This window comes from Salmo salar, chromosome 10 (genome assembly GCF_965601325.2).
Source record: "Salmo salar chromosome 10, fSalSal1, whole genome shotgun sequence".
Lineage (NCBI taxonomy): Eukaryota > Metazoa > Chordata > Actinopteri > Salmoniformes > Salmonidae > Salmo > Salmo salar.
In genome coordinates this window covers 83,517,379-83,544,223 of record NC_138300.1, presented here as the reverse complement: position 1 = coordinate 83,544,223, position 26,845 = coordinate 83,517,379, and the positions used below count along the sequence as shown (strand labels likewise).

The following is a 26,845-nucleotide window of genomic DNA, read 5'->3' as shown; positions in this document are numbered from 1 at the left end:
ATTATTGCCAATCCCACAAGGTATGACTCCAAACACCCAGAAAAGGCTACTATCCTGTTAGGTATCAGTCTGGTGTTTTCTGTAATGACCTTAGTGATCACTGTTTTACAGCCTGTGTTCGTAATGGCTGCTCAGTGAAACGACCTGTCCTGATTTGTCATAGATGCTTGCTAAAAAACTTTCATGACCAAGCCTTCCTTCATGAACTGGCCACTGTAAAATGGTGTAGAATCAGCTTGATCCCCTCTGTCCAAGACGCTTGGACCTTCTTTTTTGATATTTTCAGTGGTATTGTTGACAAACAGCCCCTGGTTCGACCGTGATCTTGCAGAGTTACTCCACCTAAAGAATTGCATTTGGTGAAAGGCTCGGCACACGCATACTGGCTTTCGTTCAGGCAAACGAGAAATAAGTGCACTCAGGCTATCCGGAAGGCCAAAGTTAGTTACTTTAAGGAGCAGTTCTCTCTCAGTGGGTCTAACCCCAAGAAGTTCTGGAAAACGGTTAAAGACTTGGAGAATAAACCCTCCTCCTCACAGCTGCCCATGTCCCTTAATGTTGATGATGTGGTTGTTACTGACAAGAAGCACATGGCTGAGCTCTTTAATCACCACTTTATTAAGTCAGAATTCCTATTTGACTCAGCCATGCCTCCTTGCCCGTCCAGCATTTCCTCATCTCCCACCCTTCTGATGCGACTATCCCTGATGCTTCTCTCTCTTTTTCCCCTGCCCCGCTACAAAGTTTCTCCCTGCAGGCAGTCACTGAGTCCGAGGTGCTACAGGAGCTCCTTAAACTTGACCCCAAAAAAACATCCGGGTCAGATGGTTTAGACCCTTTCTTCTTTAATGTTGCTGCCCCTATCATCGCCAGGCCTATCTCCAACCTTTTTAACCTGACTCTCCTTTCTAGGGAGGTTCTCATTGCTTGGGAGGCAGCCACGGGTTGCCCTTTATTTAAAGGGGGAGATAAAGCTGATCCTAACTTTTATTGGCCTATTTCTATTTTATCCTGTTTATCAAAAGTGTTGGAAAAACTTGTCAATAATCAACTGACTGACTTTCTTGATGTCTATAAGTATTCTCTCGGGTATGCAATCTGGTTTCCACTCAGGTTATGGATGTGTCACTGCAGCCTTAAAGGTCCTCAGTGATGTCACCATTGCCCTTGATTCTAAGCAATATTGTGCTGCTATTTTTATTGACTTAGCCAAAGCTTTTGATACGGTAGACCATTCCATTCTTGTGGGCCGGCTAAGGAGTATTGGTGTCTCTGAGGGGTCTTTGGGCTGGTTTGCTAACTACCTCTCTCAAAGAGTGCAGTGTATAAAGTCAGAAAATCTGTTGTCTCAGCCACTGCCTGTCACCAAGGGACTACCCCAAGGCTTGATCCAAGGCCTCACGCTCTTCCTAATTTACATCAACAACATAGCTCAGGCAGTAGAAAGCTCTCTCATCCATTTATATGCTGATGATACAGTTTCATACTGGGCGGCAGGGTAGCCTAGTGGTTAGAGCGTTGGGCTAGTAACCGAAAGGTTGCAAGTTCGAATCCCCAAGCTGACAAGGTACAAATCTGTCGTTCTGCCCCTGAACTAGGCTGTCATTGAAAGTAAGAATTTGTTCTTATTAACTGACTTGCCTAGTTAAATAAAGGTAAAAATACTCAGTTGTCACAAGACAACCCAGAAAATTGCTGTAAACAGCGCCACACTCAGGCAAAAAATGCAATGTTCCATTCTCAACCATGTCCGTCTTTTCAAAGAAAACAATTTTATCTCTATTAGAGCAAAATAAGTATTTTTGTTGTGATCACAAGAAAATCCTAACAATTCAGGGAAAAAGCGCAACAGTCAGCCAAAAAATCTGAATGTTCTATCATAAAACGAGAACAATTAGTTTCCCTGGCTGATATATGGTTTATAATTAGAAATACTAAAACAGTAAATGAACAGATGACATTCACTGTTATAAACCTGTCTCCAATATAATCATATAGTTTACACAGACCCACGGCGGACCTTTGACAAATACAGCTCCGTGTGAAAAGATGTCCATGGCCTGTTTTGTCAACAAACTCAATGTATTCCAAACACTAGCGATAACCAAATGATCCCACTAATTTAGGTAGGCTAGTAAACGATACGCCTCTCTAGTATGTTTTATTGAAAACTGTCTGGGACTCTTGGTTCCCCTGTTAACTACTCAAAGATATTTGACTTATTAAGTCAAAGACTAAATTAACTGCAATTGAGTACCCATTATGAGTCATAATAGCCATAAAAGTCACCTTGATTTGTATGGTTATCAAAACGTCTTGCCAGCGTTAGCCTACATGAAACACAGCCCTTATTTTAAGTGTTTCTAAAATTCCAAATGTAAAAATGAATGGTGGAAAACGATTGGAACCATTTCCCTGTTTGACCGCTAGGTTTTATGGGAATTATGACACCTTTACCGTGGGGCTCTATAAGCGCTCTATCTCCATATTCCAATGGATCGAGTTATTTCACCACATCGGCTCCCTGATCATCTGCTCAAGAAAAAGTCATCCAGCGGCTGAATCTAGTTATAATCCCTGGCCTAGGGAGACTATTTTTCAAGCGGCCTTGAAATGCACACTCCAGCTGCTGCTGGTTCTCATTTATTTAAAAAGTAGATACAACATTTATTTAATCAGCTATGATGGTTTATGTAAATTGCTCAAAACGAAACATTTTCATTTGACTGAATATTACATTTGACTCTCACAATAATGATATTGGGGTATAATAATGGAGGACTTTATCATGATGCTTTGTCCAAATTGTAAAAAAAAAGGTAGTGTCAAAGAAGCTAGCGACCTGGTTAAAATTGTCTTATGCCTCCAGCCTCTGGGCGCGTTTTACTGCTCAGGCGTGGCGGATTTAAGCCAAATCTTACAATTCCTGAATAGGTATTTTACATATCAGCTAACCATGTCATATGTTATAGCAATCTGGTGCCGAAAATAAATTCTGTGGTAAACACAGGTTTATGAGATCTTATATATTCTGTTCTATAAAATAAACTTCATCAGCTAATGTCACTTTTTGTGAATTGCGAAGTATTTACATAATCAATTCAAGTACTTAAAGCACATAAAAACTTCAAAATTCATAGAGGGCATGTTAAAAATGCACTATGCACAAATCGTCCACTATTTCCTGGTTGCAAAATTCTAATAGTTCCCCTAATTCCAGTTTATGTGACAAAACAAGAGACAGAATCATTGTACCATCTAAACCGCTGTGAAATATATTTTCCATAACCCCAAATGTTGTATTTTCAGCTGTTGAAGCTGATGTACAAAGCCAAAAGTAAAAGACAAAAACAAAACTCAAGAACGGGAAGCATAGAAAAACCGCACATATCTACCACTTCTTAAACTTACTTTCAAAGAGAACAATAGCTCTATAACACATATTTCTATTTTAATTTGTCTGGTTGCCCAAAAAGTTACATATTGCAGCTTTAACTGACTGATATTATCTCATAGAACAAAACGTAGCCTATAAGATCTCCTAAACCTGTGTTAGCCTCAGACTATAACGCCGTTCTTTCCCTCTTCATTTGCCCCCCCAGGAATGGCTGAACGAACCAGAGGTAACTAATTTCCAGGTTTTAGGACTACAAGCTCTATAGCTATGGGAAATATGCTTTTCACACCGCTTTTTCGTAGCAGGTTAAGAGAATTAACGTAGCAGGTTAGGAGACTGAGATTAAAGTTAGGAAAAGGGTTAGGGTTTGGGAGAATGCTCTCCTAACCTGCTATATAAACCACTTTATATTGAAGTGGCATGAAAAGAGGGTGCCCCCAATAGCTATGTCTGTGTTCGAGAGCATCAAAACCATGATGTATCATAGGTCAATTGGGACTGACTGACTGATATACAAATATTAATGAGTCGTTATTTATAATGCAAGTTGATTTGTAGACCAGTCAGTCGGCAGTCGCATGCACTGTCGGCTGCAGTGTCGAACAAGCCCAATCTGTCAGTCGATGACACAGTCAATGACACAGTCAATCAAGCATTGGTTGATGTATGCAACGTCTGAGCAGGGGAACGCGACCAAAGCGAATTATGTATGATAGGGCAAAAAAATCGAAATAGAAGTTTGATTGGTTGAAATGGGAAACGTCATCAATCGCAGGATATTTGAAAGGGAAGAAAGAGATAGCAGGACACAAGTGTCAGCTCAAGGGAAAAGCAAGTTAGGGAACACTGAGGAAAATGGTGGAATGTTATGTTTGAATCAGATGGCATGTCAAGTGGAGATGGGCGTGAGAAGAATTGGATTACAGTGGCGAATGCAAAAGGAAATAAGAGAAGTAAATTGGTAGTGGAATCTAGTCAATCCAAGCCTAGTTCTGATATTTTGTTGGTTGGAGTAAGTGTTTTGGATTAAAGTTGTTACCTGGGAGATCCGATTGAAGTCTCTATAAAAATTGTGGCGCGTTGGATGAAGTGGCGTTGATGAGAGTAACGAAAAAGTGGGCTTTTTATTTTGTATTTTTTTTGTGTATCTATGGAACAGAAAGAGGGTGCTCTGCGCCTCAAGAAGATATCGGATTGGAATGTGTCATATGTTGCTCTTTGAAGCAGGGCGCCTATCAAGGGTGGTGTCTCTGGTGTGGCACTAGAAGTAAATGCAAAGAATATACAGCATGTGAAGAATTGGATCAAGTCATCGGTGCACACAAACTGACCGGCATGGTGGAAGCCCACTCCAGCCATTCGATCATTTTTTGCTGAAGTGTCTCTCCCTTCTCACATATATTTGGGTTTTATGAGGTACCCTGTGAGAGTCTTCATGCCCAAACCCATGCAGTGTAATAAATGCAAATGTTTCAAGTGTATGTAGATGGCAAGGGTATCCTATGCCAGCTGAGCCTAAATGCTACAATTGGGGTTGTGAACATGCACCCGAATTTCTGAAGTGTTCTGTTAGGGTGAAGGAGTCGGAGGTGGTAAGAATCAGGGCTGTCCAGCATGTCTCCTATCCGGAGGCGGTGAGAAGAGTGGAAGAAAGGAGTGAAGTTGAAGAAATAATGTTAGTAGGAGTAGAGACACCAGTTACTATTCCTTGTCAACAGAGGGATCCTGACATATTGCATGTTAAGAAGGTGGACTGTGTAGGGTGTATTACTTTGGTTATCAACTGCACAGTGCAAACAGAGGGGAAATCGGAGAAAATACGCATCATTGTGAGTACCACTGAGATTTTTTTTGTGACTCAGGGATTTTACAGCAGAGGCATTACAAAGAAACCTGTCGATGAGTGCTCTGACTTCACAGGCACCTGAGCCTGTTTAGTGATGGAATTTGAACTGTCACTGAAGGAGTGGGGTGTTTTAAAAAAAATAATAATAATATGTATGATGTCAGGACCCCCACCCCATCCCGCAATGGAATATTCTTTGTTTCAATACCCCGCACAGTAGGTGTAGTCTGCCATAAAACCTTGAAGAAGAAGAAGAAGCGAAGATGGAGCAACATTGCTAGATGAAGCATGAAGTGGTGTATTCCCTCTCAGTTCATCTGCAGGGATTATGTGCTTTTCAACAGGTCATTGTTAAAAATTTAGCTAGCTGGGTCATTCCTACTATGTTGCACATTTTGGATGTCATAATTTAAATGTTTTGTGTTCTATCAGAAAAGGACGTTTGACTTTCAGAAAAACATACAGTGCCTTCAGAAAGTATTCACACCCCTTGACTTTTTCCATGTTGTGTAACAGCCTGAATTTAAAATAGACTCAATTGAGATTTTTTTTCACTGGCCTACACACAATACCCCATAATGTCAAAGTGGAATTATGTTTTTAGAATTTTTACAAAATAATAAAAAATGAAAGGTTGAAATGTCTTGAGTCAATAACTATTCAATCCCTTTGTTATGGGAGCCTAAATACACTATATATACAAAGTATGTGGACACCACCTTCAAATTAGTCCTTACTGGAGAGATCAGTGACTCTAACGTGGCATCGTCATAGGATGCCACCTTCCAACAGGTCAGTTCGTCAAATTTTGCCCTGCTAGAGCTGCCACGCTCAACTAATGGTGCTGTTATTGTGAAGTTGAAACATCTAGGAGCAACAATGGCTCAGCCGCGAAGTGGCAGACCACACAAGCTCACAGAATGGGACCACTGAGTGCTGAAGCGTGTAGCACGTAAAAGTCTGTCCTCAGTTGCAACACTCACTACCGAGTTTCAAACTGCCTCTGGAAGCAACGTTAGCACAATAACTGTTCATCGGGAGCTTCATGAAATGGCTTTCCGTGGCTGAGCAGCCGCACACAAGCCTATGATTACATTGCTCAATGCCAAGCAACGCCTGGAGTGGTGTAAAGCTCACCACCATTGGACTCTGGAGCAGGGGAAACGCATTCTCTGGTGTGAGGAATCATGCTTCACCATCTGGCAGTCTGACGGAAGAATCTGGGTTTGGCGGATGCCAGGAGAACGCTACCTACCCCAATGCATAGTGGCAACTGTAAAGTTTGGTGGAGGAAGAATAATGATCTGGTCTGTTTTTCATGGTTCGGACTAGGCCCCTTAGTTACAGTGAAGGGAAATCTTAACGCTACAGCATACAATGACATTCTAGACGATTCTGTGCTTCCAACTTTGTGGCAACAGTTTAGGGAAGGCCCTTTCCTGTTTCAGCATAACAATGCCCCCGTGCCCAAAGCGAGATCCATACAGAAATGGTTTGTCGAGATGGGTGTGGAAGAACTTGACTCAACCCCATCGAACACCTTTGGGATGAATTGGAACGCCGACTGCAAGCCAGGCCTAATCGCCCAACATCAGTGCCGACCTCACTAATGCTCTTGTGGCAGAATGGAAGCAAGTCCCCGCAGCAATGTTTGAACATCTAGTGGAAGGCCTTCCCAGAAGAGTAGAGGCTGTTATAGCAGCAAAGGGGGACCAACTCTATATTAATAATGCCCATGATTTTGGAATGAGATGTTCAAAGAGCAGGTGTCCACATACTTTTGGTCAAGCCTACATAAGTTCAGGAGTCAAAATGATCTTAACAAGTCACATAATAAGGTGTATGGACTCACTCTGTGTGCAATAATAGTGTTTAACATTCTCTTTTAATGACTACCTCATCTCTTTACCCCACACATACAAATATCTGTAAGGTCCCTGAGTCGATCAGTGAATTTCAAACACAGATTCAACCACAAAGACCAGCTAGGTTTTCCAATGCCTCGTAAAGAAGGGCACCTATTGGTAGAAGGGTAAAAATGAAAAAAGGAGACATTGAATATCCCTTTGAGCACGGTGAAGTTATTAATTACACTTTGGATGGTGTATCAATACACCCAGTCACTACAGTTGCTGAAGAGGAAAGAAACCGCTCATGGATTTCTCTATGAGGCCAACCACTTGACTTTTTCCACATTTTGTTAGGTTACAGCCTTGTTCTAAAATGTATTAAATAGTTTTTTCCCCCTCATCAATCTAGGAAGAGTATACATTTTAAAATGTGCAAATTTGATACATTTTCTCTATAATTTAGCCCAACAGGGGGGAAATGTTTGAGTGAGCCAAACAAACTAACATCATGAAACATGGAACATTTTATAAAACTAAGTGTTTGTATTTATTTAGCTTTAGACCATTGTTTTCCCACCCCAAAAAATGTGGACACTTCCTGAATGTGATGTCATTGTGGGAAGTGGCTGTTTAAAAAAAAAAGGGGAATTACTATAAACAATAGAGTGGAAAGTGAAATCAGGGTCACACAGAGCATCTTAAATATAATAATAATAAATACAATAATCATGAAATAAAACGTTTTGATGAGAGAGATTTTAAGTAGGATTATAAAATAATGAAGAAAGATTTAAAATATTTAATTATTTAATTACTTATTGTTCTCATAGAAGTTGATTAATAGCACACAGAGACATGGTAAAAAAAACCTACATCCACTAAAAACAAAATACATCAAATTCACCTAGAGATCTACATCTCTGCACTTTTAAACAACACCTCATTTTAAATTCAAAGCCCTTTAGAATACACATTTTACACTAAATAAGAGGTGTTATTTCCTGGGGACCCAGCTAGTAGCTACATTTCTACGGCTTGTTCTTGTTTACTTTACCTTCAAAACAGACTTACTGTACCCCTGATCAGGGGACATAATAGCCTCGAGAGACAGTACAAAATAGTTCCTCTTCAGTTGCCAATAGAACAGACTGACAAATTAGAATTTTTAATCAATTAAATAGCTAGGCCTATTGAATCTTGAAGAATGGAACATGTATAAATACTTAATGAACTTAGTTCACCTGTCGTACCCCATCAGAACTCAAAATATATGCTTGTTTTACTCAATTGTTTGTCAAGAATATCATCGTAAACAAACCCTATATATTAGCCTCAAACTAAGAATGGTAAAAGCATATGCTGATTCCTGGCCTGGGCGATTGTTAGAATGATTTTGGGCAGAATGATCTACTCCTTACCCTTGCTCTGCTCTCTCTCTCTGTGTTGGCAGTTCTGGAGTGGCATGAGACTGATGCAGAGAGAGCTGGTAATGCAACGCATGCCGAATCACAGATAAGTTGTACCTGTAATATTCATATTATTCAAAATATGTCTCTCTCATGGAAAGTGTCAGTGTCCACACCTTATCCCTTCCCTGGTGTTGGTTCTCTCTGTACACAAAGTCACTTGTTTTTTTTCACCTCCTCACATGGTTTCTCTTATTACTTTTATGCTGATGGCACTCATCTATCTTTCACCCAACCCCCATGAAACATATGATCTCAGTGTGTCTGGCAGACATCTCTCCTTGGATGTTGGTCCGCCAGCATTGCTATTCTATCCTTGGGAATGCCTGCCAGCTTCAAGACCCCCTCCATCATGGTTGACAACTCCATTTGTGTCCACCTCCCAGACTGAAAATAACCTTGTTTGGACCTTGGACGACATCTTTGCTTGGATGTTGTTCCATGTGAGGTAGGCGTCACAGTGGATGTGCAGTGACTTTCCAGACAAGCGTGGTTCCTTGTGGTTGTGTTTCAGTTTATGTAAAACATATATATACATATATTTGGATACAGCGTGTCCTTGTTTCACCTCTGTCCATGTTCCCTCAGGCTATTCCTGGTCTATTGGCAGTTAACACAACTTTCCATCTCAGACAGGTGGGACACTCACTATATACAATTTATGATGAGGTGATTTGGTAAGTCAGTGTGAGTCAAGAAAGATGGAATGATCTGCTGACATTGGGATGAAACTATGCCCAATTAGGCTGACCCCCACCTCTTTTTTTGTTTCTATTTTTAGAATAGAAGCCATAGGCCTATTCACCTGTAATGTTTACATTGTTTCTTAATTATTGCTTTTTTTATGACTGTATCCCAGATATCCAATGTAATCTCAAAGTTTGTCTGAATTCTTGAAGTGTGGATCAGTCCCTATTTTGGGCATTCTAAATACAGCAGTGATGTTTTCTCTTTATAGTGGCCTAGTTTCTTATGTCATATAAGAAATATTCTATTTTGGATGCCCACTGTGTGCCCAAATAGTTTTGTTGATCTTGAAGTTGTTATTGTGAGTTACCTCTGCCAGTGGCCCAGGGGTTCTGAATACCTGGCAGAAACACATAGGCTATGTCCCAAATGGCACCCTATTCCCTATATAGCGCGTTATTTTTGACCAGAGTACCCATAGGTCTCAGTTCAAAAGTAGTGCACCATATAGAGAATAGGGCGCCATTGGGGACGTGACCATGCATTTCACGGAAATCACTGATCCAGAGTTCAGAGATGTTTTTCGGATTCACCAAGAGCACAACGTGAAATTGTAGTTTGTGAATTATTACTCTGATTTTTTTATTTCTTGTTTTGTAACCATAAAGTTACATAACCTCTTTTATAAATATATTGTATAACTTTTTGGTTGGGTACATTGCAGAGGAATTGCCATTTGGAACAGGGCTATGTATAGTGTTATAGCTGAGGCCTAATATTATTGAACACACTGAAACATAAAATACGTTCTCTATCAGGTTCCAATGTTTTGGAAATGATCTATAGTGACATCTGTCACTGACTGTCATAGGCTATAACCTACATGGGGTAACCTACAAAATACAAGTTTATTGATTAGAGAATATTATTTCAAAAATATAGGGGTAAATATGTTCCTAGAGGCGACTGTGACAAATACAAGCAGATTAACATCTCTTTTATGTAGAAGCCATTCGATTTATTTCCGCAGGTGCTGCCCAGAATCCACTTTTATGGCCATTTGGCAGCCATCATCGTCTGTCTAATGGTTAACTCATTGGGTTCTGACTAGCTGGGAACTCTAAAATCATAAATTCATAACTAAAAAAACCTTAGTGGAGAGAAATATATTTTTATTTGGAACTGCTGCTATTGTTTGGAAATAAATTGTGTCAGGAGAATAATATGACTGTTAAGACTGTCCTCTTGGTTGACTTGGTAAAGCTTTAGAGCTGATCACCAACAACGACGAGACAGCATATAGGGAGGAGGTCGGAGACCTGGCCGTGTAGTGCCAGGACAACAACCTCTCCCTCAACGTGATCAAGACTAAAGAGACGATTGTGGACTACAGGAAAAGGAGGACCGAGCACACCCACATTCTCATCGACGGGGCTGTAGTGGAGCAGGTTGAGAGCTTCAAGTTCTTTGGTGTCCACATCACCAACAAACTAACATGGTCCAAGCACACCAATATTTGGCATGGGTCCTCAGATCCTCAAAAGGTTCTACAGCTGCACCATCGAGAGCATCCTGACTGGTTGCATCCCTGACTGGTATGGCAACTGCTCGGCCTGCGACCCCAAGGCACTACAGAGGGTAGTGCGTTCGGCCCAGTACATCAACGGGGCCAAGCTTCCTGCCATCAAATCAAATCAAATTTATTTATATAGCCCTTCGTACATCAGCTGATATCTCAAAGTGCTGTACAGAAACCCAGCCTAAAACCCCAAACAGCAAGCAATGCATGTGAAAGAAGCACGGTGGCTAGGAAAAACTCCCTAGGAAAAACTCCCTAGAAAGGCCAAAAACCTAGGAAGAAACCTAGAGAGGAACCAGGCTATGAGGGGTGGCCAGTCCTCTTCTGGCTGTGCAGGGTGGATATTATAACAGAACATGGTCAAGATGTTAAAATGTTCATAAATGACCAGCATGGTCAAATAATAATAATCATAGTAGTTGTCGAGGGTGCAACAAGCACGTCCGGTGAACAGGTCAGGGTTCCATAGCCGCAGGCAGAACAGTTGAAACTGGAGCAGCAGCACGGCCAGGTGGACTGGGGACAGCAAGGAGTCATCATACCAGGTAGTCCTGAGGCATGGTCCTAGGGCTCAGGTCCTCCGAGAGAAAAACAGAAAGAGAGAAAGAGAGAATTAGAGAGAGCATATTTAAATTCACACAGGACACCGGATAAGACAAGAGAAATACTCCAGATGTAACAGACTGACCCTAGCCCCCCGACACATAAACTACTGCAGCATAAATACTGGAGGCTGAGACATCCAGGACCTCTATACCAGGCGGTGTCAGAGGAAGGCCCTAAAAATTGTCAAAGACTCCAGTCACACTAGTCATAGACTGTTCTCTCTGCCACCGCACGGCAAGCGGTACCGGAGTGCCAAATCTAGGTCCAAGAGGCTTCTAAACAGCTTCTACCCCCAAGCCATAAGACTCCTGAACATCTAGTCAAATGGCTAGTCAGACTACTTGCATTGCCCCCCCCCCCCCCCCCCCCCTTTTATGCTGCTGCTACTCTCTGTTATTATCTATGCATAAGTCACGTTAATAACTCTACTCACATGTATATATTACCTCAATTACCTCGACTAACTGGTGCCCCCACACATTCTGTACCGGTACCCCCTATAAATAGCCCCGCTATTATTATTTTACTGCTGCTCTTTAATTATTTGTTACTGCATTTATTTATTTTTGTTGGTATTTTTCTTAAAACTGCATTGTTGGTTAAGGTCTTGTAAGTAAGCATTTCACTGTAAGGTCTACTACACCTGTTGTATTCGGCACGTGTGACAAATAAAATTTGATTTGATTTGAATTTATGGGATGTCTCCATATCTCTCCACACTAGAGGGCAGTATGTACATTATATTTGCACAAGAACAAATATTTGCCCGAGTGCAAATAAGGCCAACTTTGCATCATATCAAATACAAATCTTTGACTGAGTCAGTGTTGCTATAAATGGATACCCCAATGACCATGTTTATAGAAAACAAATAACACAAATGTTCTGCATGTAGTCTGCTATCGAATAGATCATAGAGGAAAACAGTTCACTCTAATCAGATGATGTTTGACATAAACTTCCCCTCTCTCTAATTAGTGTATAAATGACACCATACACAACCCAACGTTAACAAGAGCAACTGCAGTAAACCCAATGAGCTGCAGGCTGCATAAGGTCATCTCCTGGTAACGTCTCAGAGTCTGGGTCTAGATTAGGACCAGAAGGGAGGTGAGTCTCTCTGGGCATAGTATGTCTGTTCAGGGGTATACAACATTACAGAACCCTCAGATCGAAGTGTATTGTGTAGAACTATGATCGTCTGTCGAGTAGAATTGAAAGTAGATTGAATTTCTAGCTGCAACATTCTGAATGTTTCACTAAATACAAACCAGTTTGGTACCAGAGGTGAGGTGAGGCTCCCCGAGCAGAATGGCTCTGGGCCATCTGATACTGCAGCTAGCTGGAGCAGGATGATGGTATAGCTCAGAGGTGAAGAATTCACTATGCTCCTTCCTTCCCTGGCTACTAAAGGCAAGTGATATCTTACAGTAGAGGGCTCTTTTTTTTCTCCAGAAGAGGGAAAAAACCTGGACTCACTCAGAATAATCTTTCAATATTTAATCCATAAATAATACATCAAATGAATACATTTATTGTGGATTAGTGTGAGAGTTAATATGATCTTAATTAAATATCGACAACAGCTATGGCATCCTTTGACCTCTGCTGCTTAAAAATAAATGTCATATTTCAAGAATATTTCCATGCCAATCTATTATTCCGCAGTAAATGGCCACTATATCCACTCTGTAAAAACCTACAGACAATAACGTGATATTCTTGCAGGCAGTGATCAGTAGTGTTATACAATGTAGCCTTCAGCAAATTGGTAGGCCTTAATTAGAAAATCCCTTATGATATTCTGTTGCGTTCCTTTCCATTATAAGAACCAGATGCAAACATGAATTCATGTTGCATAATGATAACATACACACTGTGGTATCCCCAGGGAATGCCAGTAACACTGAGATAGATTGTGAATTCTGCACAGCCAGGTTCTCAACGTGTCTTACTGCATGTCATCCGTCATTGTCATGCCAGAGTATGAATGCATAACATTTATTTAGTGATAAACCTAACATTGGATACCTGTTTCTGTTTTTGCTTACTGATTCATAAGTATCATTGGCTCTTATATACTCGCCAACAGTAACAGCAGTGGTTGTATTATTCATGGAAAACAATATTGGTTTGAAAGTGAAGGACCTCCTGTGACTTCATAAAGGTTTCAGCAATATTAATAATTAAACTGCCTCAACCTGAGTTTCCGTTCAAAACGACATGTTTTCTTGCACTCTAATAACTCTGACGCTGCTAAAATAATGAATGACAGGCGGGTATGAGGATATTCCTTGGCAGGTTATTACGATTTTAGGTTTCATTATAACTTTATATTGTATTTTGTGTCTGAGACACAGTTTAGTCATTAGGCCATGGTAAAATGACTGTAGCTTGCCAAAAACAGGGCAGTACTACCACAGCCTCTGTCAAGGGAAAAGCAGTCAGCGGCAGAGAGGCAGAGAGCACCGCGGGAGAGAAGGAAGGAGGACTGTAAACTCCGCCTCCGGACTCGATCGTTTCACATTCCTTATTCACAGCCCCTCACGTTAGAGAATATAGAGAAAGGGAGAAGAAGGGCACAAGAAGAAGGAGAGCAAAACGACAATGGCAATAATCAAAACGTCTGAGCTTGACATATCCGATCATACCGCATCTGCAACGTCGACTTGGGCATGGAGCACTCGCGCCATACACAGAGCTCAGCTGAATGACGTTACACCTGGTTTGAGGACAAAATGAGGGTCATCTTCATCCAGAACGCCGGTTTCGTCGCTGCTTTCTCGGGAGGCAATGACGCTGAAGGTTTCGCCTGTTAGTTGTGAGTTAACGATGTTGGCAGCATTTTTACGGTAGATTATGTGAACGGCCTAGAATAAACGAAAGACTATGAGATAATAATGCCAGTATAGGCTACTACACGGATGACGAGAATAGAATAATAGCGTGATGTTTAAATAACCTAAATATTATTTTTCTTTCTGGATTGCTACATTTTGAGCACCATTGTTCATACCCGAGGAGACATACAATCGAAAGTGGATTCAGCTTCCGACATGCATTCGTCTGTCGAATTCTGAATACATATTTAGAGAACTGTAGCCCTAGAATATACCTTCATAGTAAAAAATGTATAATATGCATTGCATTATGTATCAGGCGCGTAAAGACAGGTGATGTCACATGTCTCCTTTATAACCTTTTGCTTTTTTTATTTAATCGTATAATAATGACTCACTCTTATAAGCCGACAAATGAATGACTATATGTGGAGAGAATTCTTTGATCAGAAAAGAATGAACAAAGGGAGTGATCAATAGACAATCGGAATAATTTCTATGTTTATTACTATAATATTTACGCATTATTCCTTGTAATTTATTTTATTTATTACGACTATTATTAGGCCTATAATAAGTATAACTATAGTATAAATATTTGTAACAAATAGCTTAGTTTAAGATATTTAACCGTGGGAAGTTAGTTTGAATACTTCCCTAGAGATGGAAACAGCTTGTCTCTCGGCCCACCGAGGGCTGACCCGTCCTGAGGCCAAACAAACCCCAACCTCAGTGGGTAAACCATCTAGGGGTGACCTGTCCCCTCCATCGCTACCTGCCGGTAATTCAATGGCAGAGACACCGGCAGCTAGCGATGGCAGCAGGAGAAATTCAGGCTTCAAGAAACACCACCACAAGCATAACCTGAAACACCGCTACGAATTGCTCGAGACTCTCGGAAGAGGGACCTATGGCAAAGTCAAGAAGGCAATTGAACGACACTCCGGCAGAGAGGTGAGACACTTATTTATGCATAGGGGTTTTAAACACTCTTTGTGTATAGGGGTTTCAAGAACCCTGTATGCCTGAGACATCTGTAAAAGGTCTTCTTGTGTTTACACAGGGAGCCAATTCCGATCTATTTTTCACTAATTGGTCTTTTGACCAATCAGATCAAGAAAATATCTGATGTAATTGGCCAAAAGACCAATTAGCGGAAAAAAGATCAGAATTGGGCTGCCTGTGTAATTTAAGTCTACAGACCTGAGACGCCCAATCCTGAGTCATAGAAAACATAGCTACAACAAAGAAGCCCCAAATAGCTACTTTGCTGTGCTCTATAAATGTGTCTTTTTCCCCTCTGGGAATTCCCCCGTGCTCATAAGGCCCTAGAGGCCCAGGGAATATCTTTAGCACGTGCTGTCCTCAACGATACACATCATTGAAACACTATAATATTTAGTCCTCCAGGATACTTCAGCCATCTCACATTGAATGGGCTGGAATGGGCCATTTATTGCTGTAAGCTTAAGAGGTTTCTAGTTTGGCAAACTCAAACTTGAGAGCTGGCCTAGAATAACACCTCTTTTTGATGTCATTGAAATAATTGAACTGCATGTTAAAAGAATATATATATATATATTTTAATGTAACCTTTATTTACATTTGAAGTCGGAAGTTTACATACACTTATGTTGGAGTCATTAAAGCTCGTTTTTTAACCACTCCACAAATGTCTTGTTAACAAACTATAGTTTTGGCAAGTCAGTTAGGACATCTACTTTGTGCATGACACAAGAAAGTTTTCCAACAATTGTTTCCCGACAGATTATTTCACTTATAATTCACTGTATCACAATTCAGTGGGTCAGAAGCTTACATACATCAAGTTGACTGTGCCTTTAAACAGCTTGGAAAATTCCAGAAAAATACATCATGGCTTTAGAAGCTTCTGATAGGCTAATTGACATCATTTGAGTCAATTGGGGGCGTACCTGTGGATGAATTTTAAGGTCTACCTTCAAACTCAGTGCCTTTTACTTGACATCATGGGAAGATCAAAAGAAATCAGTCAAGACCTCAGAAGAAAAATTGTAGACCTCCACAAGTCTGGTTCATCCTTGGGAGCAATTTCCAAACGCCTGAAGGTACCACGTTCATCTGTACAAACAATAGTACGCAAGTATAAACACCATGGGACCACGCAGCCGTCATACCGCTCAGGAAGGAGGCGCGTTCTGTCTCCTAGAGATGAATGTACTTTGGTGCGAAAAGTTCAAATCAATCCCAGAACAACAGCAAAGGACCTTGTGAAGATGCTGGAGGAAACAGGTACAAAATTATCTATATCAACAGTAAAACGAGTCCTATATCGACATAACCTGAAAGGCCGCTCAGCAAGGAAGAAACCGCTGCTCCAAAACTGCCATAAAAAAGCCAGACTACGGTTTGCAACTGCACATGGGGGCAAAGATTGTACTTTTGGGAGAAATGTCCTCTGGTCTGATGAAACAAAAATAGAACTGTTTGGCCATAATGACCATCGTTATGTTTGGAGGAAAAAGGGGGATGCTTGCAAGCCGAAGAACACCATCCCAACCGTGAAGCACGGGGGTGGCAGCATCATTTTGTGGGGGTGCTTTGCTGCAGGAGGGACTGGTGCACTTCACAAAATAGATGGCATCATGAGGGAGGGAAATTATGTGGATATTTTGAAGCAACATCTCAAGACATCAGTCAGGAAGTTAAAGCTTGGTCGCAAATGGGTCTTCCAAATGGACAATGACCCCAAGCATACTTCCAAAGTTGTGGCAAAATGGCTTCAGGACAGTAAAGTCAAGGTATTGGAGTGGCCATCACAAAGCCCTGACCTCAATCCTATAGAACATTTGTGGGCAGAACTGAAAAAGCATGTGTGAGCAAGGGGGCCTACAAACCTGACTCAGTTACACCAGCTCTGTCAGGAGGAATGGGCCAAAATTCACCCAACTTATTGTGGGAAGCTTGTGGAAGGCTACCCAAAACGTTTGACCCAAGTTAAACAATTTAAAAGCAATGCTACCAATTACTAATTGAGTGTATGTAAACTTCTGACCTACTGGGAATGTGATGAAAGAAATAAAAGCTGAAATAAATCATTATTTCTACTATTATTCTGACATTTCACGTTCTTAAAATAAAGTGGTGATCCTAACTGACCTAAGACAGGGAATGTTTACTAGGATTAAATGTCAGGAATTGTGAAAACGGAGTTTAAATGTATTTGGCTAAGGTGTATGTAAACTTCAGACTTCAACTGTAACAAGGCAAGTCAGTTAAGAACAAATTCTTATTTATAATGACGGCCTACCGGGGAACAGTGGGTTTACTGCCTTGTTCAGGGGCAGATCAACATATTTTTACCTTGTCAGCTCAGGGATTCAATCCAGCAACCTTTCAGTTACTGGCCCAATACTTTAACCACTAGGCTACCTACCACCCCAATGACTGTGTACCTTTGACCAATGTCCCTCAACTGTTTTGTTTTTGTTTGTGTCTTGGTGTTGTTTTGGTCAACAATTTCCTGGAGTTTCTCCATGACTTGGAGGACAGCAGCATGTCATTGAATGCTCGTCATCTGCACCCATGCACCATATTTGGAGACCCATGCACCTCACCTCTTCAGATATTTCTATGTGCTGCATAATTTTACCCATGATCCCCTTTTGGCAGAACGAGAGGAAATTTCCTTACGTGTGTTCAGATTCAGAATGCCAGGGGGGAAACTCAGTCGGGTCAACACGTCCCTCTGTGTTTCATAGCTCCTGGCACATGCATGCTTGGTGGGGGCACCATAAACCCATAGCTCAAATAGCACCCTCACATGGCCTGCCTGGCTGGTGCCATTGCTTTATGGCATTAATGCCTTATTGCAAGTTTTCCAACTCATTAAACAGACAGGGTGCTTGGTTCAAGTGAAAATCAGGATCTGTTTGGGTCTGTTTTTAAAAGCCTAGTCACATTTGGTGAAATGTTTAAGGCTATTGTGTTATATCCCATTAATAACCGCAGTTTCACGACTTTGTATGTCATTGCCATCTCCACATGCCCTGAAATCATTCTAGAGATTTATGGAGTGATGGTAATGCCTGATCCCCATGCATTCCTCCTCTATCAGTTAGCCTGGCCTGGCTTCGTTCTTCAGCCCTTAATGATTCCACTTCAAATAGCAGGCAGCAGAGCTGACCCTGGAACAGTGTGTAGGTGGTAGCTAATTATAAATCAAGCTGAACTGTTGCTGTTGAATGTGTCACAACATTATTACCAGTACAAGTGGCCATGGGCCCTTTGTAAATCAACACTTGAGTACATTCAGTTCAGAGGCAACCAGACAGAGATAGAGAGGGTGTGCAGACTGTGGCCCCAGGGCACGTGTGTCTGGCATGGTGCTGTGAGAGTGTACATGACCCCTGACCTAAAGAGCCCCTGGTGTCCATATGATAGAGATAGCAACAGGGTGAGAGATCGTTATGGAATCCCTCTGCCGGCCCTGCCCGTATTACTTTCCCTGGCATGCCCCGGCTTCCTTTGCAGCTAGACTAAATGAGAAGAGCAAAAGGGCAAAGAGAAGAGACTGATGACTTGTGTTTGTGGGTTTATCATTGAAGAGAGATTGATTAGATATCGGGGTGCATGAGAGCATGTGTTCAAGTGTGACAGCCTGTAGACATAGAATCTGCACAGCTTTCTGTTGTGTTTGTCGGCTGCTCACTTTGGATTGAAAGTTGGTGTGTCTGTGTCCTCATACAGTATATGTGGTTTGATTTGACTAATGTATGTGTGGTTTGATTTGACTAATTTATGTGTGGTTTGATTTGACTAATGTATGTGTGGTTTGATTTGACTAATGTATGTGTGGTTTGATTTAATGACTGTATGTGTGGTTTGATTTGACGACTGTTTGTGTGATTTGGTTTGACTAATGTATGTGTGGTTTGATTTGACTGACTGTATGTGTGGTTTGATTTGACTAATGTATGTGTGGTTTGATTTGATGACTGTATGTGTGGTTTGATTTGATGACAGTATGTGTGGTTTGATTTGACTAATGTATGTGTGGTTTGATTTGACTAATGTATGTGTGGTTTGATTTGACTAATGTATGTGTGGTTTGATTTGACATCTGTATGTGTGGTTTGATTTGACTAATGTATGTGTGGTTTGATTTGACGACTGTATGTGTGGTTTGATTTGACGACTGTATGTGTGGTTTGATTTGACTAATGTATGTGTGGTTTGATTTGACTAATGTATGTGTGGTTTGATTTGACTAATGTATGTGTGGTTTGATTTGACTAATGTATGTGTGGTTTAGATTTGACTAATGTATGTGTGGTTTGATTTGACTCATGTATGTGTGGTTTGATTTGACTCATGTATGTGTGGTTTGATGTGATGACTGTATGTGTGGTTTGATTTGACTAATGTATGTGTGGTTTGATTTGACTAATGTATGTGTGGTTTGATTTGACTAATGTATGTGTGGTTTGATTTGACGACTGTATGTGTGGTTTGATTTGACTAATGTATGTGTGGTTTGATGTGATGACTGTATGTGTGGTTTGATTTGACTAATGTATGTGTGGTTTGATTTGACTAATGTATGTGTGGTTTGATTTGACTAATGTATGTGTGGTTTGATTTGACGACTGTATGTGTGGTTTGATTTGATGACTGTATGTGTGGTTTGATTTGACAACTGTATGTGTGGTTTGATTTGACTAATGTATGTGTGGTTTGATTTGACTGACTGTATGTGTGGTTTGATTTGACTAATGTATGTGTGGTTTGATTTGACCTGACTGTATGTGTGGTTTGATTTGACTAATGTATGTGTGGTTTGATTTGACGACTGTATGTGTGGTTTGATTTGACGACTGTATGTGTGGTTTGATTTGACTAATGTATGTGTGGTTTGATTTGACTAATGTATGTGTGGTTTGATTTGACGACTGTATGTGTGGTTTGATTTGACTGACTGTATGTGTGGTTTGATTTGACTAATGTATGTGTGGTTAGATTTGACTTAATTATGTGTGGTTTGATTTGACTCATGTATGTGTGGTTTGATTTGACTCATGTATGTGTGGTTTAATTTGACTAATGTATGTGTGGTTTGATGTGATGACTGTATGTGTGGTTTGATTTGACTAATGTATGTGTGGTTTGATTTGACTAATGTATGTGTGGTTTGATTTGACTAATGTATGTGTGGTTTGATTTGACGACTGTATGTGTGGTTTGATTTGATGACTGTATGTGTGGTTTGATTTGATGACTGTATGTGTGGTTTGATTTGACTAATGTATGTGTGGTTTGATTTGATGACTGTATGTGTGGTTTGATTTGACTAATGTATGTGTGGTTTGATTTGATGACTGTATGTGTGGTTTGATTTGACTAATGTATGTGTGGTTTGATTTGATGACTGTATGTGTGGTTTGATTTGACTAATGTATGTGTGGTTTGATTTGACTAATGTATGTGTGGTTTGATTTGACTAATGTATGTGTGGTTTGATTTGACGACTGTATGTGTGGTTTGATTTGATGACTGTATGTGTGGTTTGATTTGACTAATGAATGTGTGGTTTGATTTGACTAATGTATGTGTGGTTTGATTTGACTAATGTATGTGTGGTTTGATTTGACTAATGTATGTGTGGTTTGATTTGACTAATGTATGTGTGGTTTGATTTGACTAATGTATGTGTGGTTTGATTTGATGACTGTATGTTTGGTTTGATTTGACTAATGTATGTGTGGTTTGATTTGATGACTGTATGTGTGGTTTGATTTGATGACTGTATGTGTGGTTTGATTTGACTGACTGTATGTGTGGTTTGATTTGACTAATGTATGTGTGGTTTGATTTGACTAATGTATGTGTGGTTTGATTTGACTAATGTATGTGTGGTTTGATTAGACTAATGTATGTGTGGTTTGATTTGACTAATGTATGTGTGGTTTGATTTGACTAATGTATGTGTGGTTTGATTTGACAACTGTATGTTTGGTTTGACGACTGTATGTGTGCATGGGCTTGGATGTGCAAAAGTCAATGTGTATGCAATTCTGACTCTTGTGTCAGTGTGTTTTGGTGCATAAGGGCTATCGAGTGGCACAGCGGTCTAAGGCACTGCATCTCAGTGCTAAAGGCATCACTACAGACCCTGGTTTGATTCCAGGCTCTATCACAACCGGCTGTGATTGGGAGTCCAATAGGGTGGCACACAATTGGCCCAGTGTCGTCAAGGTTAGGGTTTGGCCGGGCTAGGTTGTCATTGTAAATAAGAATTTGTTATTGACTGACTGGCCTTGTTAAATAAAAATAAAAAAATTTTAAAAGGTGCGTGTGTGTGCTTACATGCGTGTATGTGCGTCTGTTTTAGTGTGTGTGAGGGAGGAGATGCCTTGCGCAAAGGGAAAAGGTTGTGGTCACAGCAGTGGGAATTGACACATGAAAGGCCATCCCCAGTAGGAAATAAGACACAAATGGAAAGTTATTATCCTGTGGGGGGTCCAAAGCAGAGGGAGGGAAGGAGGGGAAGAGTGAGGGAGGGATGGGGGAGGAGAAGGGAGGAGGGGAGCAGTTTAAAGATAGGGAACCCCATCATAATGGGAGGGGTGGGCTTTAGTTTAGGGGTTAGAAAGTCACATTCATATGAGTTTAAAGCACTAGATTACCTCACCCCCAAACAATGGATTCACTGGGGATTAACTGGGAAGAGAAAATGACTGAGATTCACTGTTATGGGCTGTAGTTGTGCAGTTATCAGCAGTTTTTCTTCTTCACTCTGGCACTGTGGTAAAAAGATGGCTCAGCTCTCTCAATCAATCATAGGGTCCTCCCTGCTATTGTTAACTCCCCTGACACACACACACACACACACACACACACACACACACACACACACACACACACACACACACACACAAATGAGCATGATCTTCAGAGAGAAAGGGGGAACTAGCGATGGAGACCTCATCTATTTTAATGGGCTGAGAAACCACCGGTCGTTGTCAGGCTCTAGTGGAGCGGAGCGCGGCCTCTTGCATCAAACACACTGCAGCCTACAGCCTGTAGAGGAGGACCATACCTGGCACAGGGTGGCTGGGCCAGGCCGGCAGGGCAGCCATCTGTGTGACTGACAGTAATAGCCCACCACTTAAAGACAAAGGCAGGGCTGCAGTACTGTAGCCAGTCAGCCAGCTGGCAGGTGGATGATACACAGGCCTGCGTGTTTAATGACCCCACCCACTCCAGGGTCCCAGGGGAGAGACGAGCCCGGTGGGATGGATGGATTTTTGTCTGCTCTCTGTATTGTTGGAATGCTGTCTCTAATAGGTTGACATATTTCTTCTTATTTCTCGTGTGTTTTTGTTGTTGATTATTGCATTGTTGGGTTTTGCGTTTGCAAGAAAGGCATTTCACTGTACTCGTACATGTGACATTAAAAACATAACTTACAGTATAATGAGGGTCAAAGGGCAGTGTATATTGATATTGTACTATCTGCAATACATGCAGTCCAGTCGTCCACAAATCTCTCTAAAAATTAAACCACACACACCACAGTAAGACCTTTGTGTATTTATACATAGGGTTGCACATTTTGGGGAATATTCAGAGGTGTAAACTTTCTGTGGGAATTAACGGGAATATATGGGAATTAACAGGAATATATGGGAATTAATGGAAATATATGCAAATTAATATTAATACCATTTAAATGTAGATGTTTATTGCATTGGATATATTTACCATATCAAATGGAGACAGAAAGAAACATTTTACCTTATCATAAGTAGACAATTGCAAATGATTAAATCCTTCCAATAGAAATAAAAAAAACGATTTAGTTACGAATTTAACTTTAATTAAATGAGTTGACTCTTCACATGGGATGATTTCACTGAACAACAAAAGGGACTATTGAATGATCCCCAATGATCCATCACATCTCCCAAAAACGTTTTCAACATACATCTGTAAAATGATAGTCTAGAAACTAAAGCTTTGGTTGTCTTCCTCTCAGGCTTCCATGTCTTCTCCCTGGACCTCCTCAATGTCCACCTCTTGAACATCTGACTCTGAGGCCTCATCTTCACTGTCACTTTCCAACCTTATTGAGGATGGCTCGTTGTCAGGCTCAAAAAGCCTCAAATTTGCCCGGATGGTCACCAATTTTTCAACCCTTGTATTGGTCAGCCTGTTGCGTGCGTGTTCCCAAACAAGGACCAGTTGCGCTCTGAGGCGGCTGATGTTGGTGGGATTTGGAGGATGATGGAGGCAACAGGGGAAAGAGCCTCAGATCCACAAAGTCCCTTCTACCAGGAGGCTGATGAGATATGTTGGCACGACTGCCATATTGCATCTCCATCCCAAAGCCCTTGCTTGGAAGTGTACTTCGCCAGACTGCCAAGAACCTTTCCCTCATCCAGCCCAAGGTGGCGAGACACAGTTTTGATGACACCATAGGCCTTGTTAATCTCTGCACCAGACAGGATGCACTTGCCAGCATACAGTGCCTTGCAAAAGTATTCATCCCCCTTGACGTTTTTCCTATTTTGTTGCATTACAACCTGTAATTTAAATTGATTTTTATTTGGATTTCATGTAATGGACATAGACAAAATAGTCCAAATTGGTGAAGTGAAATGTTAACGTTACATGTTAAAAAGAATTCTAAAAAATAAAAAACGGAAAAGTGGTACGTGCATATGTATTCACCCCCTTTGCTATGAAGCCCTTAAATAAGATCTGGTGCAACCAATTACCTTCAGAAGTGACATAATTAGTTAAATAAAGTCCACTTGTCTGCAATCTAAGTGTCACATGATCTGTCACATGATCTCAGTATATATACACCTGTTCTGAAAGGCCCCAGAGTCTGCAGCACCACTAAGCAAGGGGCACCACCAAGCAAGCGGCACCATGAAGACCAAGGAGCTCTCCAAACAGGTCAGGGACAAAGTTGTGGAGAAGTATAGATCAGGGTTTGGTTATAAAAAAATATCCGAAACTTTGAACATCCCACGGAGCACCATTAAATCCATTATTAAAAAATGGAAAGAATATGCACCACAACAAACCTGCCAAGAGAGGGCCGCCCACCAAAACTCACAGAGGCAAGGAGGGCATTAATCAGAGAGGCAACAAAGAGACCAAAGATAACCCTGAAGGAGCTGCAAAGCTCCACAGCGGAGATCGGAGTATCTGTCCATAGGACCACTTTAAGCCCTACACTTCACAGAGCTGGGCTTTACGGAAGAGTGGCCAGAAAAAAAGCCATTGCTTAAGGAAAAAAATAAGCAAACATGTTTGGTGTTCGCCAAAAGGCATGTGGGAGACTCCCCAAACATATGGAAGAAGGTACTCTGGTCAATTTAGCTTTTTGGCCATCAAGGAAAATGCTATGTCTGGTGCAAACCCACCACCTCTCATCACCCCGAGAACACCATCTCCACAGTGAAGCATGATGGTGGCGGCATCATGCTGTGGGGATGTTTTTCATCGACAGGGACTGGGAAACTGGTCAGAATTGAAGGAATGATGGATGACGCTAAATACAGGGAAATTCTTGAGGGAAACCTGTTTCAGTCTTCCAGAGATTTGAGACTGGGATGTAGGTTCACCTTCCAGCAGGACAATGACACTAAGCATGCTGCTAAAGCAACACTTGAGTGGTTTAAGGGGAAACATTTAAATGTCTTGGAATGACCTAGTCAAAGGCCAAACCTCAATCCAATTGAGAATCTGTGGTATGACTTAAAGATTGCTGTATACCAGCGGAACCCACCCAACTTGAAGGAGCTGGAGCAGTTTTGCCTTGAAGAATGGGCAAAAATCCCAGTGGCTAGATGTGCCAAGCTTATAGAGACATACCCCAAGAGACTTGCAGCTGTAACTGCTGCAAAAGGTGGCTCTACAAAGTATTGACTTTGGAGGGGTGAATAGTTATGCATGCTCAAGTTCAGTTTTTTTTGTCTTATTTCTTATTTGTTTCACAATAAAAAATATTTTGCATCTTCAAAGTGGTAGGCATGTTGTGTAAATCAAATGATACAAACCCCACCAAAAAAATCTATTTTAATTCCAGGTTGTAAGGCCACAAAATAGGAAAAATGCCAAAGGGGGTGAATACTTTCGCAAGCCACTGTACTTGAGGTCCAACATGTACGCTGCGGCATGTATGGGCTTCAGGCAGAAGTCTTCACGCTTTTTATGTATTTCAGAACTGCAGTTTCCTCTGCTTGGAGCAACAGGGAAGTGGGCAGGGCACTACGGATCTCTTCTCTTACATCTGCAAGTCTGAACATCAGACAGGATGGCATTGTCTCCCTCAATCCGTGCAATGGCTACTGCTATAGGTTTCAGGAGTTTCAGGCTGCTTACCACTCTCTCCCAAAATACAACATCCAAGAGGATCCTCTTGATGGGGCTGTCCATATCGACAGACTGTGATATGGCCATTTCTTGGAGAGACTCCTTCCCCTCCAGGAGATTGTCAAACATGATTTCAACACCCAACAGGTGTTGCTGGGCAGCTTCAATGCGGTGCTCTTATTCTTCTCACTTTGCTTGGTGAGGTAGATTGCTGCTATAACTTGATGACCCTTCACATACCTAACCATTTCCTTGGCTCTCTTGTAGAGTGTATCCATTGTTTTCAGTTCTGTGATGTCCTTGAGGAGCAGATTCAATGCTTGAGCAGCACAGCCAATGGGTGTGATGTGAGGGTAGGACTCCTCTACTTTAGACCAAGCAACCTTCATGTTCGCAGCATTGTCTGTCACCTTGGAGCAAATACCTTCTGTGGTCCAAGGTTATTGATGACTGCTTTCAGCTCATCTGCAATGTAGAGACCGGTGTGTCTGTTGTCCCTTGTGTCTGTATTCTTGTAGAATACTGGTTGAGGGGTGGAGAGGATGTAGTTAATTATTCCTTGCCCACGAACATTCAACCACCCATCAGAGATGATTGCAATACAGTCTGCTTTCTCAATGATTTGCTTGACCTTCACTTGAACTCTGTTGAACTCTGCATCCAGCAAATGAGTAGATAAAGCATGTCTGGTCGGAGGGGTGTGTGCTGGGCGAAGAACATTCAGAAATCTCTTCCAATACACATTGCCTGTGAGCATCAGAGGTGAACCAGTTGTATACACAGCTCGTGCAAGACATTCATCAGCATTTCTCTGACTACGTTCCTCCATTGAGTCAAAAAAAGCTGAGCTGTTGCTATCGATAAGGTGTCTGATTCATCATTTTCACCTCGAATAGAAGTAGAGGGACTTTTGTCAGAGGTTGCTTGTTGTGAGTGCTGAGGGAACGTTATACACTTGGCCAGATGATTCTGCATCTGTTGCATTCTTCACATATGATTTGGCACAGTATTTGCAAATGTACACAGCTTTTCCTTCTACATTAGCTGCAGTGAAATGTCCTCACACATTAGATAGTGCCCGTGGCATTTTCCTGTAAAGATGAGAAAAACATTTGTTAAAAAAAACTAATACAATTCCATGTACAGATAAATAGTTAAGCAGTTAGATTAAACAACTCCTTTGTAAGATACATGTTTTAAAACGAAA

At 41.2% G+C, this 26,845-nt stretch overlaps 1 protein-coding gene across 1 annotated transcript in view; it reads left to right on the top strand.

The window, feature by feature from the left end:
• Positions 1–13,709: 13,709 nt before the first annotated feature.
• The window catches only part of nuak1b (NUAK family, SNF1-like kinase, 1b), a 29,545-nt gene continuing 16,409 nt past the window's right edge, over positions 13,710–26,845 (top strand). The window contains exon 1 of the mRNA XM_014124468.3: positions 13,710–15,225. Coding sequence (XP_013979943.1) covers positions 14,935–15,225 — 291 coding nt within the window. The 5' untranslated portion in view covers positions 13,710–14,934. The remainder of the gene's footprint in view (positions 15,226–26,845) is intronic.